General features: G+C 41.9%; 1 protein-coding gene across 1 annotated transcript in view; it reads left to right on the top strand.

Moving 5' to 3' along the window:
* Positions 1 to 27,053, top strand: part of LOC121876713 — a 122,015-nt gene that overhangs the window by 11,069 nt on the left and 83,893 nt on the right. The window contains exons 5-6 of the mRNA XM_042382071.1: positions 1,744 to 1,853; positions 4,335 to 4,575. Of these exons, the coding sequence (XP_042238005.1) occupies positions 1,744 to 1,853; positions 4,335 to 4,575 (351 nt within the window). The remainder of the gene's footprint in view (positions 1 to 1,743; positions 1,854 to 4,334; positions 4,576 to 27,053) is intronic.

The following is a 27,053-nucleotide window of genomic DNA, read 5'->3' as shown; positions in this document are numbered from 1 at the left end:
AAATAATAAATAACTTTCTCTTTTTAAATTGTAAAAAATATTGAATAACTTTCTCAATTATATTCTAATAAACTAGTAAATCTTGGTCTGTGTACTTTCAATAGTTTTAATTAATGTAACTTTCACCAATATCCTAATCGTCAGAAAGAATTAAGCTTTCTCTCTCTCTTAGCTTTCCAAATATGAAATAATATGAAACTAATGTTAATGTTTTTAGTAACGAAAAGAAAACGCGAATTTCCTTCTTGGCGTCGTGGGGGAAAAAAGTGTTGAATATAATTTTATTTTTATTGTTTATTACGTAAATTTATCACTCAGCTGTGAACGATGGTAATTGTCTTTTTCTCTGTCATTCAACTTAGAATAGAAAATTAATGACTATATATTTTACTGGGAAAAAAATATTATTGACTATCTTTCTTCCTGGGAAAAATATTATTGTGTACCTTACTGGAGGAAAAAAATATTATTTATCGTACTGGGGAAAAATATTACTACTTATCTTTCTAACTGGGAAAAAAAGGCTGAATGGCTATCATACTAGGAAAAAAATCACATTGTTAATAAGAAAAACTAAAGCTGCATTATGTCAGTCTTCATTACACCCCCCTACCAGTTAATCTATATCGAGAGAAAGAGAAAGAGGGAGGGAAAGAGAGAGAGGGTGAGAGAAAGTGTGAGAATAACAGAGAGAGAGAGAGAGATTTTTCTTATAGTTTTTTGGCTTTTGTATACTGGAGTGTCTCATTAGGACTGGAGCGGTGAAGAGCCTCACTGAAGCACTGGTGGAGCCTCTTGACTCTTATTGGGAAAGATCTTCTTGAGAGGCTTCAAGGTCTTAACTCTTTTTGTTAGTTCGGATATGTCCCCCCTCCCCTACCGACGTGACCTGACCCCTCCTAGTGATTTGACCCCCCTAATGACCTGAACTCCCTTAGTGACCTGACCCCCCCTAGTGACCTGACCCCACCTAATTAACCTAAAACCTTCCTCCCAGTGACTTGACCCCTCTAGTGACCTAAATTCCCCTAATTGACCTGACCCACTATCCAACAATCCTCTTTTGCCCTGAGCTATCCTACCCCCCCCTCAGTGACCTACTCCTGCCCCCTCCTCCCTTCCTCTCCTTGTAAAAAAAATAGCTCTGTTAAATCTGGGTGCTAGACTGTGCTGTTATAATTGTTGATGTTTGTTAATCTGTTTGTTGTCTGTTATTATTTGTTTGGGTGGTTTTTTTTTTAATTTGTTTGTGAATTTGTTTATTTTCTTCATTTTCTTTAATTGTCATTCTTTACTTGATTATTTTTAAAACGCTTTGGATGCCTATGAAATATTACCGAATATTTTTTTTTCACACTGTAAAGGCCCTTGAAGTCTGTCAACCCCTCGAACAAGACACTTTATGACCCAATCACACGGGCTGGTCTGTGTCACATGTAACTCGTTGGTCAGGTGAGGATGAAAGGTTCTCATTCTCTGTATAAGACATAAAGTGCGTCTGTACGAGTTTTACGACAGATGTGGTTGTGTGTGTGTGTGTGTGTGTGTGTGCTTGTGCTTGTGTGTGTGTGTGTGTGGTTGCGGTTGTGTGTGTGTATGGGTGTGTGTGTGTGTGTCTGGGTGTGTGTGTGTGTGTGTCTGGGTAGTGTGGATGTTGTGTGGTTGAAGGTGTGTTGTGGTTTGGGTGTCTTTTTCTTCTTCTTTATCCTTGTCTTCCTCTTCCTAACCATTTTTGTTTTACAGCAAGTAAAGTGAAACTGGAACTCTGTCTCCTAGACCTTGTGTACAGCGACGACCTGAACGACAAGCAGTCTTCCTTATACAGGAACAGCTCTATACCTGTCCTCGGCTATGTGAGTACCTGTACCTATTATCATCATCATCATCATCGTCATCATCATCATCATCATCATCATCATCATCATCATCATCATCATCATCATCATCACTACTACTACTACTACTACTACTACTTTTTCTTTTTTTTTTTTTTTTTTTTTAAACGTGGCCTCCAGCCTCCCCCAATAGCCACACCTTCGCCACCATTTATTTACCTTAATATTAAATATCCTAATACATAAGCAACTATCCTATCTGTGTTAAATTAGTTGAGCCGCAGATCGATGCGGCATTCGGTGACTGTAGCCTCATAGTCGATATCTGCAGCAGTTGACGGAGTAGGGGCAGAAGCTCTCGTTCCCCTGAGGCAGAGCAAAGCCGACCGAAGGAGAGAGAAGGACAGTCGACATCTCATCCAGGCTGTGACATAACTTCTGGGCTGCTGCTTCTGTTCGGAGATCAGCTCCGCGAGTCTGGCGTAGAAACATCTTGCGCTTGGGCCCATCCCACCAGAGGTTGTGAACACTAGCGGAGTGAAGCTGCCTTGATCGACACTTTGAATTCTCTCCCCATATGCCCTTCTCTTGTCGTTCTCGTTCCTCCTATGTGCAGCATCGAGAGCTAGGTTACGGTGACAAACGGCCATGGGATCAAAAATCCTGATGTCGAAGAAGGCTCGCTGTCCCCGCGTCCAGAATCCTCGAGCACTGACGTCCACACGGGCTTCGTTAGATGTGTTTGAAGTCCTGTGTTGGAGGATCTCGCCATCCAGTGGAAGGAGGGTCGGTTCTACCATGACGTCCCGGCAGGTTTCCTTCAACATATTTGCTGTGAGATCCCTTACCTCGTCATGCCTCATGCATATGAAGCCCCCCTTCTTGCAAACCATGGCGTGATCGCCATCATAGGAATAGCCACACACGCATTGGGAGGGCAAACCATCTACTGGCCAACCGTACCTTAGAGCAATGGCATCTGTAAATTCTTGTTTGTTAAGGCTGAAACCATTTGCCCTTATCGGTAACGTAGTTAACCAGTTCGAGGCGCCCACCTCCTGCGCTATAGCTACTTTTTTTGTCAGATTTTCTGGAACCTGCAGCGATAGTTGCTGCAACATGTCATTTTGGCAGTGCTGCCGATCTGTTGTAATGGATCTACGGATCTTATTAACTTCGCTGGTGTCCACTTCCCCTGTTGCATTCTGGGCTATTATGTGGTCAGTGAGGGCTGCCGTGAGCTTAAGTGAATTTTGATGTTCAGAGTCAGCAATCTCCTCTGGATTAGTTAGTCCCATCCCTCCCAGTCTTGGTGGAAGTGCAAGAAGTGTTCTTTCTACTGGGGTTAAGTCGTGGTGTTTCACTAGTTTGGGAATGAACTTGACACTGATTGCTTCTTCCAAAGGGTGGAGGAGGGGTCGGATCTCAGGGATGGTACGCATCAGGTAGTTCCAACGATGCTTGACTCCATGTGTGAATGCTGCAAAGGCCGCATGTGGCTCTGTGTTAGCAATCTCCGATAGAGCATGGATTTCGCTAACCCACTCATTCACCTTTCCCCCTACGTACTGGGTCTTGAAGTCCGTAGTGCCAATTACTGCGCCTAGATGTCTTTGGCCGTCCTTAGTTATTTTGACCTCACTTTCGCCGAAAACCTCCACAGCCCGATCATAATGATCTGGCTTCACGATGAGGAAGGATTTGCTGGCGTTTGGGTGGTACCCTATTTGTGGACCTCGCGATGTTACCAGGTCCCACCACTTTTTGATGTCCTCCACTTTTCCTGCTCCTGTGAGGTCATCAGCATATGCCACTTGTTTGACCCCAGTTGTTTCATACTTTATTTCTTGTTGGAGCACTGATAGGCCTATTGCATACATTGCCATTGCAACGGGGTCTCCCTGTGTTGTTCCCTCGGTCGACTGTAGGATGGTATCACCTCGTAGAGCCTTGTTGTTTACTACGTAGAGGTCTGAAGGATTCCTATACGAATTTTCAACATACATCGCAAAGCTAGGACACTTGATCTTGATGTTGTGCAGTGCCGCCTTGCGGTTAAGTATGTTGAATGCGTTTGAAGCATCCACCAGGAGAACGGCCTCACAATCACGCTGCTCAAATATCAATCTCATGGCGTGAATGGCCGCCTCCCCACCAGCCTGGTGGCCAGCACACACTTGTAGGTTCCCTGCTGCTGCCCTGACATCATCCTTTACCACCTCCATTATACACTTTCCGATGATCCGCCTCAGCACTTCCCCCACCCTACTACTACTACTACTACTACTACTAATGCTATCAACATCACCATCACTAATACTAATACTATTACTGCCGTCATCATCATCATCACCATCATCAATCCCATAGTATCACCATCACCTTATTCATCACAATCACCTCATCCTTTTCCCCCATATTTTAGGTATCACCCCCCGCCCCTTCCTCCCTCCTGCTCTCCTCCCTTTATATCTTACCTCTCCTCTCTCCCCCCCTCAGGTGATCAAGTACCTGTCTCAACTGAAGGATTCTGATGGGTTACACGCCCTCAGGAGGATCTCAGACGTCAAGTACAATGAACGTGATGACGGATACACCAAACTGGAGGCCATGGTTGAGCTGTCCACGAGGCTCTATTCTCCCGAGTACTGGGTCAAGACTACCATCGAAATCAGTACCCGAGCGACTTGTAAGATCTACGTCTTCAAGACTAATCCCAACACATGTCTTGAAGCTATAGGTAAGTCACTACTACTACCTACCTTAATCTGTCGAGGAATCATCGCACTACGTAAGTAAGTCATACATATTTTATATCCGTGTTAAAATGATTATCATGTTGCCGAAGTGGGGAGGGATGTTACTGTTACCTCAGCTAGTAGAGACAAGTGATCGTGGGCCCTTCGTGCCCGGTTCACCGTCCGACTGACAGCTTACAACTACATCGTTTTCCAGCGTAAATAAAATAGTTAATTAATGCCTTCCTAAAGAAACCATCGACATGTGACCAGGATTGTTCCACTCTACGAAGTTTTTGCGATTTTTCCACCAAGTTTGATGAAAAACGATTGTGCCGTTTCGGCTGCCCAGAACAGACACACACACAGACACACGGCTATTCCTATAGTATATTAGATGAATCAACTCCTAGTTACTTTCAAAATCGAGGCTTCAATATTAACATTTCACTGCATTTGGTAAGTCACTATTACCTGTGAACATGGAGTGATTATCTCACCTGTGGAGGGATGTCACCGTGTGGTCTTAAGTTACCTCTGCCGTGTATGATACTACGTTTACCTCAACACACACACACACACACACACACACACACTTTACAGCTCATACGGTAGTGTAAAGTGTCAAGAAATTGTCTATTTTTTTATTAGATAACCGAAGGGGAGATATGAAGGTCCCTTTTCCAGTCCATATCACAGGTTAGTTGATGGGATTTGTCCTACAACCTTCCATTAGAGTTATGGTATTGACTGCCAGCACACACCAGCCAACACTCCTCCATCCATTATTCTTCGACGGCCGTAAACACACATTGCTTTGAGTCACTGGTGCGGATATTATAACTTTTTGGTGGAGTTTTATAGCAAGCTGTTACCTAGTTGTGAAACATGGTTGGTTGTGTCCCCAGACTGTCGGACACACACACACACACACACAGTCTGTTTGTCCGCCTCATCTTCAACATCGTCGTCGTCATTATCATCATCATCATCATCATCATCATCATCATCATCATCATCATCATCATCATCATCATCATCATCATCATCATCATCCCCTTTCCTTTCATATGGACTCTTTCCCTTTCCTTATCCCCTCTTACCTTACATATCTCCAGCACTCCATCCCATTCTTCCCCTCTAGTTCTTCATTATCGTTTCCTCTCACGTCTTTCCCTCCCTTCATTCATACTCCCCCTCTTCATTACTGCCCTTTTCAATCAAGTATCCATTTTCTTCTCTTCTATTTTCTCTGTTTCCTTTTCTTCTCATTCGTTCCATTTGACATTCACCCTTGCTTGTCTCCTCTCCCATCTCTCCCTTCTTTCATCTTCTCTTCCTTGTCCTGTCTGGTCCATGCATTTTTTTTCCTGTTCCACTTTTCCTACCGCATCACCTTTCTCTCCCACCTCCCCTTTTTCCTCCACCTATCCCCCTCCCCACCTCTTCCCCCTCCCTCCCAATCCCACCCCTTCCCCCACCCTCCCACCCCTTCCCCTACCCTCCACCTTTTCCTCCCACCTCTCCCTCCCCACCCTCCTCCCACTCCTTCCACTCCCCACCCTACCCCCCACCCTCCCCACCCCTCCCCAACTCCCTACCCTCCACACATCCCCTCATGTCAGTTTTAGTGTTGGATCCACTTAGCGAAAGATGAAGGGTTGTGGGAAGGAAAGTGTTCTGGGGGGGATTTTGCACTGCAGGTACAGTATATATATGCACTGCCCACCTTATTATGCAGGTATATATGTACTGCTTCCATATTCATCACCCCTCACCACTCCCACCACCCTCCACCAATTCTGCACCACCCTCCCTCCCTCCACCACTCCCTCACCACCTCCCTCCACCACTCCCCACCACCCTCCCCCTCCACCACCCCCACCACTCCCCCCTCCACCACCCCCTCCACCCTCCCCCTCCACCCATCCCCCACCACCCCCCTCTCCACCACCCCCCCTCCACCCTCCACCACCCCTCCACCTCCCCCCTCCACCACCCCCCTCCACTCCTCCCCACCACCCTCCTCCACCACCCTGCTCACTCCTCCCCTCCACCACCCCACCACCTCCTCACCAATGCACCCCCACCACCCTATCCACTACACCATGTCCCCTGTCCATTACCCAGGAGGCCTCGCGGTACCACAGACACGAAGATAAATGTCACAGTATTGACGTGTGGCATTTACCCCTGGCTAAAACCTTCCTCCTCCTCCTCCTCCCACCACAACTATTTTGGTCTCCACACACACACACACACACTGTACACACACATACTGTACACACACACACACACTATACACACACACCTGCACTAACCCACACACACACACACAACCATTACCACTACCACCACCTCCACTCCCCCGCTCATTACCGATATAGATATTCTCCCCACCAACCACCATCGATTGCCAGCCTACCAGATGACTATGACCCTTAAATCACAAGTCTTCAAGGTCTCTAATTGCTTACCTGCCCTCCCTCGACCCCCCTTCCTCGACCCCCACACACGGTACTATGACTCTTACTGGCCTCTTGTCTTAGGGTCGAAAGTGCCATGTTTTTTTAAGGATCACATTATTTAGTCCACATGGTAGCCAAACAAGGTTAACAACAATGATTCCTGTCTTCCTATTGGCTAAATATTGTGTAATGAGGGAGTCGTAAATTGGTTGTTGGAGATTTTTCTTGTCTTGGTAATAGTATAGTTGGGTGATATACTTAGTTGTGTATAAAAGATGTTTGTATTTCTCTTTTGTTTTTAGTTGTTTAATAATTGTGTTTGTGAACTGTAATTGAAGTTTGTGTTTGTTACAGAATGGTTATCTTTCAGTTTACGGGTCATTATTGTTTATTTGTTTATGAAGTATATTATTGAGAAAAATATTTTGTTTCGTAATATCAACCACTTAATTTGTTTATGAAATATATCTGAAGTATTTAAGTATTTATTTATGGTTTAATGACTGCTGTTAAGTATTATATTTATTACTTAATTATATCAGATTCATTTAAGTTATATTAGACATTACTTATCGTTATTTATTATTTATCATTATTGTTCCTCGATATATAAGTAGAAAGGGAAACAGGATTAATGGTCGTCTGCATATGCGTGTGTATGTGTGTGATCGATATTTTCAACACGAGAACTCAAACTAATCCCATAATATTGACAAAACTTAACGTAACTAATTGTATCAGAAGTTGTCACAAGCTTTCAATCCGTCGTTGCTGTAAAGGTGTGATAATGGAAGGGTACAATTAGTTATGCCAAAAGGTGTCTTGTAAAATCCATATGTATTTTAAAATTTAATATCTTTGCTAATACTTGTAATAGGTGGAATATAAAAAACAAATTTAGTGAGTTTTTAGCATAATTACAGGTTATATGTCTAGCTTTCCAAAATAATCACCATCTTTTCTAATATATTGCCAAACGAGTTAGTTAAACATGGCAAGATAAGACCGTAGACTTTTTTATCAAGTTACAATACTCTATTTTTGTTAATCATTTATTGTTCCTTTCTATTTGGTTATTATTTTTTCAACTCTTTATTTATAATTTAAGCAACTAATATATCTCTACCCTGAAATAAGGTCGAGTCAATATATCAAACTGCTTATATAACCTGTTCCAATATGTCTAATGAGGGAGGTTTGGTATGTTGACTGATTGATATGTAAAGTAACTGTGCTTATAACCTTACATTAGGCTATCATATATCACCTATAGATTGTGTCATACCAGGTTATAAAAAATTCAAAGTGGAGATGGATTTTATAAACACCTGTATATCGTGTATGGTTTTTCGCGTTAGTCATATGTTTTTTTTACATCATATATGACTCGAATTATATATGACATTGATAAGTAGTAATGGTTAATGACATATATATATTAATTATACACTTAACCTACATAAAAGACTTCATGTTTAATTTAGTAATAGAAATCTTATAGAAATATATAATGAGTAACGTTAATAATCCTATTTCAAGATTTACCACTAGTAATTAAAGGCCCTAATTGGTGTAAATGTTTTTTTTTTGCGTTGCAGAGGTCAATAATAAGATTGTATTACGCTTGTTAGTGTTAATTATGGCCAGGTGGTGTTGGTCATGTTATGGTTTGTTATGTGGGCAGGTAATTACAGGTGTTTGAATAGTACTTTTTTTATCGTTTTGTCATGTGGGAGATGTGTTTTTTTCATTGTTGTAAGTGTGTGTGTGTCTGTCTGTCTGTCTGTCTCTGTCTGTCTGTCTGTCTGTCTGTCTGTCTGTCTGTCTGTCTGTCTGTCTGTTTTAGTCCTTTCTCGGTGTGTCTGCTATCTCATCACCATAACACCTCCTCTACCACACCACACCCCTCTACCACACCACACCCCTCTACCACACCACACCCCTCTACCACACCACACCCCTCTACCACACCACCACAACACCCCTCTACCACACCCCTCTACCACACCGCCACACAATCTGTGTGCGTCTCAGCGGGCCGGAAAAGATAAGTGATCATTGGCTTATTTATTCCCGCACATTTTCTGGAAGGTAAGGTCCTACCAAGTGTATGTAAATAGCGTGGTAAATAACACCACCCGCGCCTCGCCCCGCCACCCCCGCCTCGCCCCGCCATCTGCCTCGCCCCGCCATCCCCACCTCGCCTCCCCACTTCCGCCTCGCCCCTACCGCCTTCGCTCCTGCCCCTCCGCCACCCCCTCCGCCTCGCCGCCTTCCCCGTCTTACCTGCCTCGCCCCGCACCCCTGCCTCGCCCCGCCACCCCCTGCCTCGCCCCACCCCCCCCCCGCTTCGCCCTGTGACGCTTGTAAGCCACGATAGTGAGGGTGAACGGTAAACTACCTCTCTTTGCGTGGTTAGCTGGGTGTGAGGTGGGTGTTTGGGTGGTTGTGTGAGGCGGTAATGGGTGGTGGTGTGGTTATAGGTGAGTGGTGCGGTGTGGGTGTGAGGTGGGTGGTGGTGGGATTGTAAGTGAGTAATAGTGAGGCTGTGGTGATGTAGGTGGTGAGAAAGGTGTGGTAAAATGCCAACGGTGGTGATAAAGTAGTGGTAAAAGTACATCCAGTCACTCAAAAAACTATCTGTACTCGGGGTGATCGATGAATTTCAAAATGAACACTATGACTCCTGTTGTCTCGGTTGGGTTGTCAGAATTCTTCGTCCGTTGTGTCATATTTTCTCAACACAATTTGGTACAGATAATTTTTAAGTACATATAGAAGGTTAGTGGAGTAGAGGTTTGATATGACTCTGTAACCGAGTATAGATGTGAGTTGATAGAACACTTCACAGCCATAATACGTGTCCTCTCTCACAGGCCATGAAGGATATTGGTCAGCGTTAAGGGGATGTTGTGCGAATTCACTAAAGTTTTCTGGGATCACCTGAAGATTAGACACCCCTAGCTTATTTCACCTGAAGATTAATTTCCCTAATTTTAACCTTACTTAACCTAACCTGCCTTAACCTAATCAAATCTAAGCTTTCCAAGGTAGAGTTAAAGTCCAAAGTCTGCAGGTGAAATAAGCTGGGGTGTCTAATATTAAAGGGAAATAAGCTGGGGTGTCTAATATTAAAGGGAAATAAGCTGGTGTATCTAATATTAAAGGGAAATAAGCTGGGGTGCAATGTTGGGTGTCTAATATTAAAGGAATAAGCTGGGGTGTCTAATATTAAACGGAAATAAGCTGGGTGTTCCATTATTAAAGGAAATAAGCTGTGTCTAATATTAAAACGGAAATAAGCTGGGGTGTCTAATATTAAAGGGAAATAAGCTGGGGTGTCTAATATTAAAGGGAAATAAGCTGGTGTATCTAATATTAAAGGGAAATAAGCTGGGGTGTCTAATCTTCACGTGATCTTCCTTATAACTCCAATTACGAGGAAATATCAGTTTACGAACCTTAGAGAATTTCGTCCCAAGTATGTTAGCAAGTAGAGAGTTGGAAAGTTTAAAAGTCTTGATACATACGAGCAGAGTGGAAGGTTTAAAAGGTTCTTCAACACGAGGTGAGGGAAGAGTGTGTTGGGTACCTGCAATATATATATATATATATATATATATATATATATATATATATATATATATATATATATATATATATATATATATATATATATATATATTAGGTTAAAGTTATGTCTCGTAAATAAAAGACTTTTGGGGTAATTTTTGTAGTTTTGTTTGGGAATAAAAGCCTCTAGCTATTTTTATTAAGGATATCGTTTATTAATATGTAAATACCAACTTGTGTCTATTTCATTGTGGCTATTTGCTATTTTTTTAGTTATTTTACTTTCTTTTTCGGGCCTTCATAAAGTCAAGAAATTTTGTTTTATTCAAACAAGATTTTTTTTCCTATTGATCAAAGTAAACACTTTTTTCTCCCATTGAACAACGATTTATTTTCCTCGTTGTTTATAAAAAAAATATCAAACCTGCCTTAGTGTGTTGAGGTGATTCCCTGTGACCAACATATATAGAGAGACAAATATAAATAAAAACACTGATGTCAGGAAAAAATACGATCAGAATGTCAGTTAGGAAAGGTGATGTTTACCATAGAGGAGGAGAAGAAAGGTTGTAATTATTAGAAGGAGAAATGAGAAGGAGGACAATTAGAAGAAGGAAAATAAGAAAGAAAAAAAGAAGAGGAAGGAGAAGAAAATGAGGAGTGGAAGACTAAAACCGAGCGGAAGAAGAAATAGGAGGAGGAGGAGGAGGAATGAGTAAGAAAAAGAAGAGCAGCAGGAGGAAAAATTAGTAAGAAGAAGAAGAAGAAGAAGAGGAGGAGGAAAAATGAGTTTGGAGAAAATAAAGAAGAAAGAATGAATGAAAACTTGAAAAGAAAAGCAGGAAGAAGGATAAAGGAAAGAAATTAAAAAAGAAAAAAGAAAAAATGAAATAAAAATGAAACAATTGAAAGTATGGTGGTGATCTGGGAGTATTATGAGGCGTCCATTACTTATCGGGAATATATAGCCAATCGTTTGGGCAATTTGGTCTCAATATAAATTTTCTCTCGGGTATAATGACCCCTTCCCCACCACTCCCCCACCACCACCCCACCAACCCCACCACCATCCCACCAACCCCTACCACCCCCACACCCCATCCTCTTACTTTTTTGTTTTTTAGTCAAAGTTGTAGTTGTTTTTCTTTCTCTGATTTTCTTTGGTTCTTTCTGTATCTATTAACTATATTATCTCTCTCTCTCTCTCTCTCTCTCTCTCTCTCTCGACCTCCCCCTCCTCCACCTCTTTTCTTCTTCATTTCCTTCGTTTATCACTTTTCATCACTTCCCTCCCTCCTTACCCTTCCCTCCCTCCCTTCCTTCCCCCCTTCCTTCCTCTCCCTCCTTTCCTCTTCCGATCATTCCTAGCGGTGAATAATGCTGTATAGAAAATGTGTCTGTGATGGTTGTTATTGTGGTTGTGGTGATTGTTGTGGTGGTTGTGGTTGTGGTGGTTTTTGTGGTTGTTGTGGTTGTGGTGGTTGATGGGTGAGAATATGGGTGTGATGGTGGTAGTGGTGGTTGTAGTTGATGGATGGTGGTATTGGTGATGGTGGTTGATGGGTGGGGGTAATGGTGGTAGGGGGAGAGGGTGGGGGGTGTGGGGGAGAGGAGAAAATAGAGGTGGTAGTGGTGGAACCATTTTGCCTACCTCTACCACTACTTTTACTACTACTACTACTTTTAATATTAATAGTAATAATAGTAAACAAAACACACAAGCATCATCGTTCTTAAACTTGGTCTGTAGTTATGAAAGTTTAATAACGAAATAGTTCTGTCAAGTTGGTAATACTGCGATCCTGGCCAGAGATTCTCAGAGTCTCTTAAGTTCATTTTTCTTCTTAAGTTTAGATAGAAGACGGATTTAACTGGTACATGTTGGTTATAATGTAAAGATGGCCGCCAAAAGAGCGTCAAAATTGGCCTGAGACTTGAGTGTATTCCGTGTATTGGGAAAGGAAATTATTATCGTAGGAAGGTTTTGAGAATGTGAACTTAACCTGATTGATATCTTAGAGGAAACTTGAGTGGAAAATAGAGATTGATTAAGTTCAGTGTTTCCTAGTGAATAAGCATACAAGGCACGCACATACATACAGACACGCACACGTATACATATCACACACACACACACACACACACACACACACACACACACACACACTTAACGTATACTATCACGAGAAAAAACAACATCTTTCTTACCATATATATCTAATAACCTTTAAAACCTAGGGCCAAAAGTCCCTCTCCAATTAATCAGAAATTAAATGAAAATCGAGGGGAAAAAAACAGTTTTATTGACATCATTAAGTAAACTTCACCTGATCACGTCTCGGGTATTTTTTCAGTCGTGTAGAAAAAACAAGAAAAAAATCCCTTGACGATTTATCAGAAGGAAAAAAAAACATATGGGGCACAAAACAAGCTATATATTTTACCCCTAATAAGATCTAGGCTTCATTCAGGGCCCTAAAGGAGGGTCCAGGATAACTAAGGTCGGGAGAGAGGGGCCTTATAGGTTGATGAGGCGTGGAGGGCTTTAGAGATCCCTGGACCTGTAAAATTAATGTTTGTTTATGTGTGTGTGTGTGTGTGTGTGTGTATGTGTGTGTGTGTGTGTGTGTGTGTGTGTGTGTGTGTGTGTGTTAGCCATGGCGGAGGTTCCTGGGATGTTATGGGGGGGAGAGGAGTAGATTGTTTATTATTATTATTATTATTATTATTATTATTATTATTATTATTATTATTATTATTTTTATTTTTATTTTTATTTTTATTTTTATTTTTACTTTTACTTTTACTTTTATTTTTATTATTATTTTGTTTTTGTTTTTGTTGTTCAATTTGCCCTTCGAGTCCAACGTAACAACACTACACAAAGATCATTTCTTAGATAATACAACCCCCTCCAAAAATACAATACTGTATAGGTAACTACAACAACAACCTCGCTTACCTACCTACAACTTTCTCCAAACTCAAATTTCCTTCCTCACATTTGTAACTCAGATGTATAGGGATAATCACCGCTAAAAGCCTTAATAGCTAATGCACCATAAAGCCTGAACAGTAAGTAACTAACTAACTAACTCCCTCCCCCAAAAAGGCGAATTTCCCTCATTACTTAAGAACCATCTGGCAAATTCTCAAATAGTATGCACTTTAATCAGATTACTTGGAGATATTTAGGTTTCGTATATAGGTCGAGTCTGTGTTATTTTTTATCGCTATTATTGGGATTGTTTTTGGTGGCTTGGGTTAAGTAAGTTAGTTAGATGGATGTTTTCTGGGTTTTTCTTTGAGGGATTAGTTGAAGATCTGACGTTCAAGTTTATATCACCTGATGGTTAACCACCGTAATGTTAATCTAACTTAATCTAACCTGACCTGACTTAACCTGTCGTGACCTGACCCAATCAACCCATCCCAACCCAACACAGGTAGCGTTAGGGTGTTTAATTATAAGGTAAAATATGGTGGGGTGGCTAATCTTCACCTGAGCTCCTTAGTTTAATCAGACCCATATTTATAACACCTGAGTATGGCAGATGTTTTAGGCTTTTTTTATTTTGTTAACCTTTAAGAATTCCGAAGTAGGGGGAGGAAAATTTGCTTGTCCCTCTCGTTAAATAAAGGGAGGTGGAAAATAGTCCTCGTTCTGCCGATTAAATGGAGGAAAAAATGTTATCTTCCTGTGTAGAAGGATAAAGCTTTGTTCTCTTCCTCTTTGCTGAATAAAATGGGGGGAAAATAATCTTCTTCTTGTTGATTAAAACGAGGAAAAAATTGTCCTCACTCCACTGTTCAACATAGAGGTACATTACACTTAAAATGAGACAGAATCCATGAAATCCAGAGGTGGTAAAATACCCGTTTACATCTTGTAGTGTTGAAGGTGTTTTAACCCGGTTAGAAGCCATTACCCTAATTCCTGGAGGTGGGAAATAAAACTCATGCTAATGTACTATATGACCTTAAACCCTCGGTGTTTTATGTACAGGTGATAAGATCTGTTTTAATGTTTTATTTTACCTGTGGGATTTTATCTTGAGAGGGGTAATAAGCTTCTTGCAAAATTAAATTGTTTTTGTTATTAATTTTTTTTTTTTCTGAATGTTGGAAAAAATCGTATTTGAATGATTCGTATTAATGTTGTTTTGATTTTTGAGTTTTTAATTATACGCTGACAAAATATTCATCCTTAAAAATCAGTTATATGGTTTTTGTTTTCATTAATGAGTTTGTATTTATATGAAGAAATAAAATGTCTGTGAAATCATCATCAGTGTTGTTGGATAAAATTCTAGAATCCCATTTAGACAAGAGAGAAAAAGAAAATCCCCTTTTTTAGTATATTATCCCAACTCCTGGATTTTATAGGAGTGATACAAATTCTTGAATCCCATCAGAAAGAGTTGAAGTCCTTGTTTGCATATATTATCCCAATTGCTGGATTTTAATACGTACGAGAGACAGAATTTATGTATGTATGATATGTTAAAGTCTCTCTCTCTCTCTCTCTCTGCAAACTTGCTTGTAAATGAAACCTGTAAATAAAACGGTAACCCTTTGTTGTAAATAAAACAAAGATTCTCACCAGTAAATAAAACATCGAAATTTAACATCAGACATAATTTCGTGTAACCATGAATTGTAAATGAGAAATACGTTGTAAATAAAACTCTGATATTTACCGTGTCAGAAAAGGTAAAATTGGAATGTATTTGCATATCATCATTTACATCACCCATGTCCATTTTTCCATCCTTATTTTTCCTATCGTAAGTTTCTGCATAAAGTTATCGTGTATCGTAACTTTGGCGGGAGTTGAGTAGTAATAGGCGTCATTCTAATCAAAACCCGGTGTGTGAGGATGATGGGAGGGATGGAGAGAGGGGAGAGGGAGAGAGGGGGAGAGAGGAGAGGGAGAGAGGAGGCTTCTGGGAATACGAGGATACGGGGAAGAGAACTATAGCGGTGTAGACAGAACCCATCTCTCTCACACAATGCAATACAGTAACTCCACCAACACATTATTTTTTCACAGATTTTCGTCCCATTTCACTCATCCCTGTGCTCTAATTTCCTTCCTTAAAACACCCGCCAGCGCTCACTAATCTCACACCACTGTCGTAAGGGAGGTGAAACAACTTCTCCCAGCGCACGATGTATTGGCAGTGCTAAGAAGGCTTAATTGAATCCCCTAGTACCACTTTTCATTATATCTGTATGTGTTTTTGGGTTCACCTGAGGATTAAGTGTTAGCACCTTCAGTTTATTTCACCTTGGGATTAGTTAATGTAATGTTAATTTAACCTTACTTTACCTTACCTTTACCTACCTAACCTTACCACCTACCTTACCTTACCTTACCTCACCTTACCTCACCTCACTGCCTCGCTCGCCTGCCTTGCCTTGCCTTGCATTGCCCTTACCTTACCTTACCTTACCCCTCTGTTAAGCATTAGGGAAAGTAATCATCAGGTGAAATAAACTAGGGCGCCTAATATTCAGGAGATCCAATCCTCTTTACCATTCGTGTATTGGAAGCAGCAATGAGTGACCTTGAAGCAAGATGGTGAAGCGGTGAAGAGAAATAAGGGAGGAGAAATGACGCAGTTTAATCAGGAATTGCGTCATAATTATCCGTATTAAGGGAGATTTACACGGTGAGATGAGAAGCACTTGCGTAAATAGACGTGTGTGTGTGTGTGTGTGTGTGTGTGTGTGTGTGTGTGTTAGCCTACATGTATGACAAATAAACCATAACAGCCAGGATTATTATCACTGTAGGAGAGGGAAGAGGACCATTTGACCACTAGGGAGGGCGTAGCTAGACCGGGCTTATACACACACACACACACACACACACACACACACACACACACACACACACACACACACACACACACCCATAGGGGAGAAAATACGACACACATACCTTATGAATATTACACCAATTACCTAGTTAAGCTTCACATGACCACTCTCGGCTGCTACATCGTTATGGCCTATGGTTGTATTAGGGGATGCCTGGCGAGGGTACGTGTATAACAGTATTTTTGAGGGTACGTATGTAATAGCGTTGTAGGGGGGTGCATCTGTAACAGTATTTTTTTGGGGGGTACTTATGTAATAGCTTTGTTGGGGTTACTTATGTAATAGCCTTGTTGGGGGTACTTGTGTAATAGCCTTGTGGGGGGTATAAATATAACAGCCTTATATAGGAAGATGTTGCCAGGAAGGAAAATAACAAGAGATCACGTAACTAAGGAAGCAGCCAGGAAGAAAGTAAGAGAAAATCGCCTAGTTATGGAAGGAGCATAAGCCAGTGGAAAGTGCCCAGAAAGAAAGTACAGGAAGGAAGTAGAAGAGACAGTTGAGAGGAAAGTAGCCGGGGCAGAAAGTAAGGGATGAAAGTAGAAAAGACATTTGAGAGAGGAAAGTAGCCAGGGCAGAAAGTAAAAACGAAGTCACCATAACTGACGGCCTAGAGTATAGTGATCGGGAAGAAAGTAGCAGAAGAGACAGTGGGAAGAGGAGGAAAAGGAGGAGGAGGAGCATGAGAAAGGTGGTGGAAGAGGAGGGGGAGGAAGAAGGAGGAGGAGAGGAAGACGGAGGAAGAATGAGGTAGGAGTAGGAGTTAGAAGGCCTGTAGGAGTAGCTGCAGGTGCTGGTGGTGGTGGTGGTGGTGAACTATATATACCTCTTACGACTGAATATTGCATCACTTGAAACGACGTCTCTCTCTCTCTCTCTCTCTCTCTCTCTCTCAGTCGTTACTTTGGATGAGAGAAAAGGGAGCATGTGAGGGAGAAATGGTTCGGAAAAAGGAGAACGGAGATATCGTCCATGAAAAGGGAGAAAATAAGGGAGATTATGTTCAAGGAAAGGGGAAAAATAAGGGAGACTTTAATAGGGAAGAAATGAAAAGTATAAAAGGGAGAAAGGGATATTTGGGCAGGGAAAGGAAGAAAGGGGGTATATTTGATTAAGGAAGAGGCATTACACATTACCCTTTGTCTATACCTAAGGCGTTTAATGTTGCGCTTAGCGGGTTTGTGCGGTTGACTTGGTGAAAATAAAAAGAAAATAAGATAAATGAGAGACAAAGAGACGTAATAAAAAGAGGAGGATATGGAGACGAAATAATGAATATGCAACAGGAAGAGGAAAATGTATTAAGAAAGGGTGTGAGAATAAAAAAATAAAAATGAGACCACGACGTGACACAAAGTAACACAACACAACGTAACGCAACACAACACAACGCAACACAACACAAAGTAACACAACACAACACAACACAAAAGTAACACAACACAACAACGCAACACATAACACCAGTTCTTCTTTCAGGCGCCCAGTGTTGCGTGTTCCCACAGATTCACAGGACCTTGAGTTTAAATTGATAAAAGAAGGAAATTGAAGAAGGTAATAAGAAAGAATGTATGGAGATGAAAAGATGATGAAATATACCACAACACAATCCTCACACCTGCTTCTAAATGTTGCGTGTGTTGCATGAGTTGTTGCAAGATCTTGATGATGATTTGATTAAAATGAGAAGAGGGAAGATGAGAAGAGAGGGGGGGTTGCCGTGATAAATGAAATGAAAACACTGCAAAGAGATGATGAAATTAAAATGCAACATCCTGTCACACAATAGCAACTCTTGCCTCTCAGTTGCTCATTGTTGCATACATTCCCATCTTGTTGCGCGTTCTTGTGGGATGATTTGATTTAAATGAGGAAAGGGAAGTTATGAGGAAAAATGAGGAGGAGAAGGAGTTTGGAGATCAGAGAACGTGGAGATTGAGGAGTGAAGATACAACACCTAACCTAACCTAACCTAACCTAACCTAACCTTAACCCAGACCAGGAGGATGAGAAGAAGAAGAGGAAGAGAAGAAAGAAGAAGAAGAGGAAGAGGAAGAGGTGTAAAAGAAGAGAAAGAGAAGGAAGAGGTTACGAACTACGAAACCAGAAAATATTATGATAAAGGAATGGAGGAAAAACGGAAAATACAGCATCACCACACACACACACACACACACACACATCTTCCTCCGCCTCTCAGACACCTCACGCTGTGCTCCTCAACTTGTCTGAGTCTAGTTAAAGAGAAAGTTTAAGAAGATAAATTACGATGAAGAGGATGTGGAAATACACTTGAAACGGCAGAAGAAAAACACCGCTAAAATAAAAACAAAACACCGAATAAAAACAAATAAAACTCGTGTGTGTGTGTGTGTGTGTGTGTGTGTGTGGGTGTGAGGTGTGTGAGAGAGAATAGAAACCTGGTGAGCTGATGATAGTGGCAACGTGAGCTTCTATTTAATCAAACATCGCGGATGCTGGAAAGTCATCACCAGTCAAGCAAGGGAACACGCCAGAGTTGGCCGGAGTAAGAGCATCCAAAAATAGAAATGTAATATTGTTGATGCTGAAGTTACAATGGGAAATGGACGGGGGATTACCTGGGGATTCGATACTTCCCAGCTTAGTTCACCTGGGGATCTGATACTTCCCAGCTTAGTTCACCTGGGGATTCGATACCTCCCAGCTTAGTTCACCGGGATTCGATTCCCAGCTAGTTCACCTGGGGATCGATGCTTCCCAGCTTAGTTCACCTGGGATTCGATACTTCCCAGCTTAGTTCACCTGGGGATTCGATACCCCAGCTAGTTCACCTTGGGGATTCGACACCTCCCAGCTTAGTTCACCTGGGGATCCGATGCTTCCCAGCTTAGTTCACCCGGGGATTCGACACCTAGCTTAGTTCACCTGGGATTACACCTCCCAGCTTAGTTCACCGGGATTCGATACCTCCCAGCTTAGTTCACCTGGGGATTCGATACCCCAGCTTAGTTCACCTGGGGATTCGATACTTCCCAGCTTAGTTCACCTGGGGATTCGATACCTCCCAGCTTAGTTCACCTGGGGATTCGATACCTCCCAGCTTAGTTCACATTCGACACCTCCCAGCTTAGTTCACCTGGAGATTATATATATATATATATCCTAACCCAACCCATCTCACCCTAATCTAACCGAACTCTACTGAGGTAACGTTCAGGTGGTTAATCTCCAGGTGCAATAAGCTGGGAGGCGCCTAATCTTCAGGTGATCCTAAACGAGGACTTCAACCCCATTTACGGGGGAAAACAAGAGAAACAAAATGGCAATAAGATCCATTTTGAAGTTGAAGACTCTATAAATATCGTCAGTATCGGGTGAAACTTAGACTCAAATTTAGGTGAGTAATCTAGGTGCTTAGCTCAAAACACCCGACCCGAGAGACTGCGCCCGGGGAACTCAGGGCTGCAAATGTTAGTGTTTATATCTCTCTTTATTCATCCTGGGTTCAGTTCCCCGATGTAATTTATTTAAGAGCAGGGAGAGCCAGTGTTGCCAACTCTTGCATGATGTGGGAAGTGATTTTTCTATTATTCCTCATCATAATCTATTCCATGACCTGACTGTACTGGGTAAATCATTGACTCATACTCAGGGTTGTATGACTCACCGTGAGTTAATAGTTAGTAGAGAAACAAGTACAGTATGTCTGCTTGGTAGGTGTCAACACTGTGAGTGCGTCTGCTGTACTACCATCGGCCAATCATCATCGAGCTTCCATTCAAATTTTTATAGACGATATGTTTTTGTTTTTTTTCTCTACAAGGACATCTTAACCCCATGAGTACTACGATTTAACCTCTTGATTAGTGACTTGATCCCTTGAGTATGCTCCTTTAACCATCTAACTTAACATAACCCCCCCATGTAGGGTTATGTGTATAATTATCAGGTAAAATAAGCTAGGGGACCTAATCATCACCTGGAACTGTGTCTCTTCTCTGCACGTACGTAAATCAACTCGCGCGAATCATTGAAAAATATGAATTCAATGTAATGGGTGAAGGTATATTTCACTCTCTAAATAAATTACTTATTTAAAATGTAACTTGACACTTAAATGTGATAAGTTATTGCAGGTTATTGTTACTACGAGTTAATTTATCCATTAATGGGAGGTTATAAAGCATATTTTAGGGAATTACTTCATTTAAGGGAGGTAGTACATTTAAGGGTAATTATTACATATCAGGGAGTTAGTACAAATAAGGGAACTAATATGTCTTAAAAGATAGTACAAAACACACACACACACACACACACACACACACACACACACACACACACACACACACGTGAAAAGCATTTGTCAGTCAGATCAAGATTGGCAGAATGACGACACACAAGAATGGAGACCTTGCAGTAGAGGTAGAGAGGGAGGGGAGAAAGAGGAAGAGAGAACGTGGAAAAGAGAGAGATAGTAAAGGTGATTGAAAGAGACAGGGAAGAAAGAGGAAAAAATAAATAGAGAGGTGGGAAGAGAGAGAGAGAGAAGGATAGGAGAGATAGGGAGAGGGGAAGATAAACAAGAGAGATGGGGAAGAGAGATACAGATGGGAGAGAGATAGAGAGGTGGTAGAGAAAAAAGAGATAAGGAGGAAAGAAGGAAAGGGAGAGGATGAAATAGCGAGAGAATCATAATATAGAATAAACAAAAGGGGAAAGAAATTAAGAGAGAGAAACAGAGAGAGGCAGAAACAGAAAGGGAGTCATAAAAAGAGAGAATAAACACAGAAAGACAGACACAGGGAGAGAGAAACAGAGACGCAGATAAACAGAGAGAGAGAGAGAGAGAGAGAGAGAGAGAGAGAGAGAAGAGAGAGAGAGAGAGGAGAGCAAGCTAAGCTTACGTCATTTATTAAAGCAAATGATAAAGATAATGGGAAAACTTTTAAGGTATTATTGGGCCTTATGGTGTGCCCTGAGGCTCTTCAATGATGTCGGGGTTGGAGTGGGAGGATGTAGGGTGGGAGAGGATAGGGTAGGGGAGGAAAAGGGGAGGTTTATAATGGAGGGTATCCTTACTTTCCCACTCCACAAAATTCCACAAGACACTTTCCCACTCCACAAAATCCCATTGGATACTTCCACTCCACAAAATCCCATTGGACACTTTCTCCCCACTCCACAAAACCTATCAGGACACTTTCCCCACTCCGCAAAAACCTATCAGGACACCTTTCCCACTCCACAAAACCTATCAGGACACTCTTCCCATTCCATAAAACTTATCAGAACACTTTCCCATTCCATAAAAACTATCAGAACACCTTCCCCACTCCACAAAAACCTATCAGGACACTTTCACTCCACAAAACCTATCAGGACACTTTCCCACTCCACAAAAACCTATCAGGACACTTTCCCACTCCACAAAAACCTATCAGGACACTTTCCCACTCCACAAAAACCAATCAGGACACTTTCCCACTCCACAAATCCCCATTGGACACCTTCCCACTCCATTGAATAAAACCTGACAGTGGGATTAGACATTGGAAGGTACGGTAAGCCTCGACATGATTGGAGAGAAGAGGAGGAAGAGGGGAAGAGGAGAGGGAGGAGGAAGAGGAGAGGGGAGGAGGAAGAGGAGAGGGGAGGAGGAAGGGGAGAGGAGGAAGGAGAGGGAAGAAATAAACTATATAATGAGAGAGAGAGAGAGAGAAAGAGAGGGGAGGGGGGTACAAGTGAAAGAAGAACAGGAGGAAAGAGAGAAGAGAGGATCGAGGAAGAGGAGAAGAAGAGTTAAAGTAGAGAATAGAGGAAGAAGTGAAAAGACGAGAGGAGAAGAAGATGGAAAAGAGGAAGGAGGAAAGGAAATAAGGAAGAGAAGGAGATGAAGGGAAGGAAGAGAGAAGAGGTGAGAGAGAGAAGAAGAAGAGAAGTAGGAAGAAATATTAGGTGAAGTCCCTCCTCCTAAATCCTCCTCCTCCTTTTTTTCACCTCTTTATATATATATATATATATATATATATATATATATATATATATATATATATATATATATATATATATATATATATATATATATATATATATATATATATATATATATATATATATATATCCCTTTCTTCTTAACTCTCTCGGTGTTTCTCCCTTGCTTTCCTTCCGCCCTCTCTCCACTCCCTTGTGTACCATCATTCTTCTCCCTCCCCACTCCCTTCAACTAAATAGATTTGTCGGGTAATAAACACAGTGCTTCCGATGTTATGCCCGGAGTGCTTTCTTTCTCTCTCCCATTCTTTTCTCCCACTTCCTCGAAACCCTTCTACTCTCTCCAACTCTCTCCCACCCGCCCATTCATTCTTCTCCCACTCTTCCTCCCTCCCACTTTCTCCCTCTCTCCCTCCTTCCCTCCCTCCCATTCTTCACTCCTCCCTCCTCCCATTATTCTCCCCAGCCTCTCACTCACGTCACATAAAAATCTCCTGGTCAGATACTCTCACTCAAGAAGCAACACAGCCACACTGGCGACTGGCCGGAACGTCCCACACAGACTGATCTAAATTAGTGCCGACGAAACGAACCAATTAGACTCGTATAGTATCATCCGTGGGCAATAATCATCCATATAAACATCTATTTTATTGTGTGTGTTTTTTTAATCAAGTATGGACCGCTGTTGTAAAAGTCGTCCTTCCGGGGTTTTGGTATTTGGGTGGGTTTTGCATGACGCGATGGACGATGGGGTGAATTTTGTCGTCTGGAGACCAAATATTTCTAAAAGACGTAAATAAGGAGCTTGGGGAGTCTCTGGCGGGATCGTATGACAGTTTCAATTACGTGAGAGTGACGTTGATGGCAGGGCAAGACGACTCACAATGTAAACAAAGGGTTCACAGGAACGCGTTTCTCGTTTCGTTCGCCCTCTTCGCTTTTGGCTGAGCCGCTCCTTGCTACGGCGCCGAGCTTGTCATCATCAGTTGTCGTGCCGTCGTCGTTAGCGTCCACCTTGTGTACGCTCTACACATCCAGACGGTGCAGTATTGCTTCGCCAAATTTATCTCAAATTATCTCTGAGTAAAGTTTAAGAATTTGGTTGGTATTGATTTTGGTGATGCTGGAATTAAAAACAATTTGCGGCCATCTTGAATTGTCCATGTCTCATTAACTTCCATTGATTTTTTTTATTACTTTTACTCGGCACGTTGATTGCCATTTCTGACTTAACTGATGGATTTTTCCTTTTTGGGCACGAGATTTATTTTTTAATTCGAATAATTTAACATAACTAATAACCAATTTATCGTTTATCACTATTGCACTTGACTATCTTACTGGTCTCATATTACCGTAACGAGTGTCAAGTAGTATAGGGATGACCTGAAGATTAGGCATCCCAGTTTATTTTACCTGATGATTAAACGCCTAAACGTTAACCTAGCATAATACAACACTATCTAACCTAATCTAACTTTTCTTTTGTTAATTCATGCTGGTGTGTTAATTCGTGTTAGTGTGTTAACTTTGGATTTAATTTACAATTTTTTGGGCACAAGTTTAAAGTACTGTTGTTCGCTTATGTTTCGTCAAACATATTTTTTCCCTCTGGTGCAAAATATAGGTGTGTGTGTGTGTGTGTGTGTGTGTGTGTGTGTGTGTGTGTGTGTGTGTGTGTGTGTCCTCGAGTTTATTTACCGAGAGAGAGAGAGAGAGACAGAAAGACAGACAGACAGACAGACAGACAGACAGACAGAGAAACAGACAGACAGACAGACAGAGAAATTATTACCCTCTTTCACTTTTCTAAACAGCGAGAGAAAGGAAAAAGAGAGAACTCAATTTCCTATTCAAAGACAGAACACACACACACACACACACACACACACACACACACACACACACACACACACACACACACACACAGAGGATACAATAACAGGGGGTCATCTGCTTCAGGAACTAACTCTTAAATAGTTGTGTTGTGAGGGGGGAGAGGGGAAGGAAGAGGGGGAGGAGGGAGTAGAGAGGAAGAGGGAAAAGGAAGAGGAAGGAGGGAGAGAGAGGAAGAGGAGAGGGAAAGATAAGAAGAGAAGGCAGAGGGAACAGGAAGGTGAAAGGAGGGGAAAGGATGGGAGAAAGGAAAAGGGAGGAACAGGAGAGTGAGGGAAGGGAAAGAAAGGAGAGACAGGGTGGGGGGCGGTAGTAGAAGGAGGTCACCAACGTCGTGAGGCAATTCCATCCAATTGACCTTAACGATATTTACAATTTATCGGGAGGAGACTGTTTCTGTGTTTCCTTCGTAATTGTTAATTTCGGCGTGGACCAGACAAAGTTTATATCATTAACTCCCCCCACCCACCGGCCCAGTAACCCCCTCCTACCTACTATCATGACCCCCCACGTACTACCACCCCCCTCCCCGCCCACTAACAACACTCCTTCCTGTTACCTACAACCACCATTACTACCTATCACCACCCACTCTTCCCACCTATAAGTACCACCATCCCCCACTCACTACCACCATCTTCCACTCACTACTACTACTATCACCACTACCACTCCAACCACCACCCCCAACCACCACCCCAACCACCCTTAGCCAAGAAATTAGGTACACCTTGAACGAAATGGAAGGCGGGCGGGGGGGGGATTATTTCCAGTCACCGCTGCAAATTTCTGAAATAATTTTGGTTCCTTAAGTTTTAACACCGGAGGAAAAATCACGAGAGAAAAAAAACATGAATATATTACAAAAATAAACAGATATAATGGTGTGTGTGTGTGTGTGTGTGTGTGTGTGTGTGTGTGTGTGTGTGTGGAGGAGGATGCGGTTGGCAGCAAGGCGGAGTTACAAATATTGGATCATCAGTAACATGTTAACAGGAAATTAAACTGTAACATGCTACTGACTGGTACTGACTGTTCCTCTGACCCGGTAAATCCACGGACTCTTCGCCGGAAACTGACTGCACCTAACCTAACCTAACCAACCCAAACCAAAACCTAACCTAACCTAACCTAACCAAACGTAACGTAACCTAAACTTAACAAAAACCTAACCTAACCAAACGTAATGTAACCTAACTTAACAAAAACCTAACCTAACCAAACGTAACGCAACCTAACTTAACAAAACCTAACCTAAACTTAACAAAAACCTCACCGTTCTGATTCTCGTTTAGTTTTGACTCTGACGTTCAACACACACACACACACACACACACACACACACACACACACACACACACACGAGACGAGAATATAATCCGAATTCCAGTCTTCTCTCACCCAATCTCCGAATCGTACCCAACCTTCTCCCACCAATATCCTGATTTTCTCTCTTCCAGCATCCCAATCTTCTCTCTTCCTGCCATCCCAATCTTCTCTTTCGAATCCCACCCGAATCCGAATCCCTTGTGATATTGGGAAGCGTTGTGCGTGATTGGGTGAGGCTTTGATGGCGTGGGTAACAATAATCATGTGGTCTCTCTCTCTCTCTCTCTCTCTCTCTCTCTCTCTCTCTCTCTCACAAAACTAATTTAAGTAAATGATCAAAATGATTTGGATAAGAGTGTCCACAAAGCTTAACTATTTGTGTTAAGCTAAACATCAAAGCTTAGCCATCTGTAATAAGCTAAACAAAAGCTTAAGCCGTATGTGATAAGCTAAACAAAAGCTTAAGCCATCTGTGATAAACTAAACACAAAAGTCAACCACATGAGAAAAAAAAGATCTTTCCACTCAAACAAAAATCCGTCAGTCATAACAAAATTCAACAAAAGTAAATAGAAAAGTAAAAAGATAATCCAGATAATATGAATAAAAAATAGAAGGGAATAAGAAGAAAATGGATCTGAAATATGCGACGATTGACGAAATGAGTCGAATAAGGAGACTTTCAGGGGGTCGAATAAGGAGACTCTCAGGGGGTCAAATAAGGAGACTCTCAGGGGGGTCGAATAAGGAGACTCTCAGGGGGTCGAATATGAGACCCAGGGGGTCAAATTAAGGAATCTATGGAGTCGAATAAGGAGAATTCGCGGAGTCGATTAAAGATAATCTCAGAGGGTCGAATATGAGACCAGGGGTCGAATCATCATCTGCTGACTTGGAGAACCTTGCCGCCATGGGAAAACACAGGTCGGGGAATATTACTGGAGGTTATTTGGCGCCTGCTACCCAGACCACCGATTGACTTATTTGGGACGTTCTTATTTTGATGAGAGGGTGATGTAGAAGTGTCTCTGTGTGTGTGTGTGTGTGTGTGTGTGTGTTCAGGGTGTGTGTGTGTGTGTGTGTGTGTGTGTGTGTGTGTGTGTTTCCATTTTCTATTTTTCTCAATCTGTTGTTTTTATATTGTTAATCTCTCTCTCTCTCTCTCTCTCTCTCTGTGTTCATGTCTCTCTCTCTCTCTCTCTCTCTCTCTCTCTCTCTACCTCACTACTTACCATCCAGTTTCCTGTCTCACTACGACCACCATCTAACATCATCAGTACCACCAACCAACCACCTTTCTCACTACCTACCACCATCCCCACCAAGCAAACTTTATGCAAAACTAAACG

The sequence above is a fragment of the Homarus americanus genome, unplaced genomic scaffold, assembly GCF_018991925.1.
Source record: "Homarus americanus isolate GMGI-L3 unplaced genomic scaffold, GMGI_Hamer_2.0 scaffold53604, whole genome shotgun sequence".
Classification (NCBI taxonomy): domain Eukaryota; kingdom Metazoa; phylum Arthropoda; class Malacostraca; order Decapoda; family Nephropidae; genus Homarus; species Homarus americanus.
The sequence above is the reverse complement of the archived record's forward strand: the minus strand, read 5'-3'. Positions and strand labels throughout refer to the sequence as shown.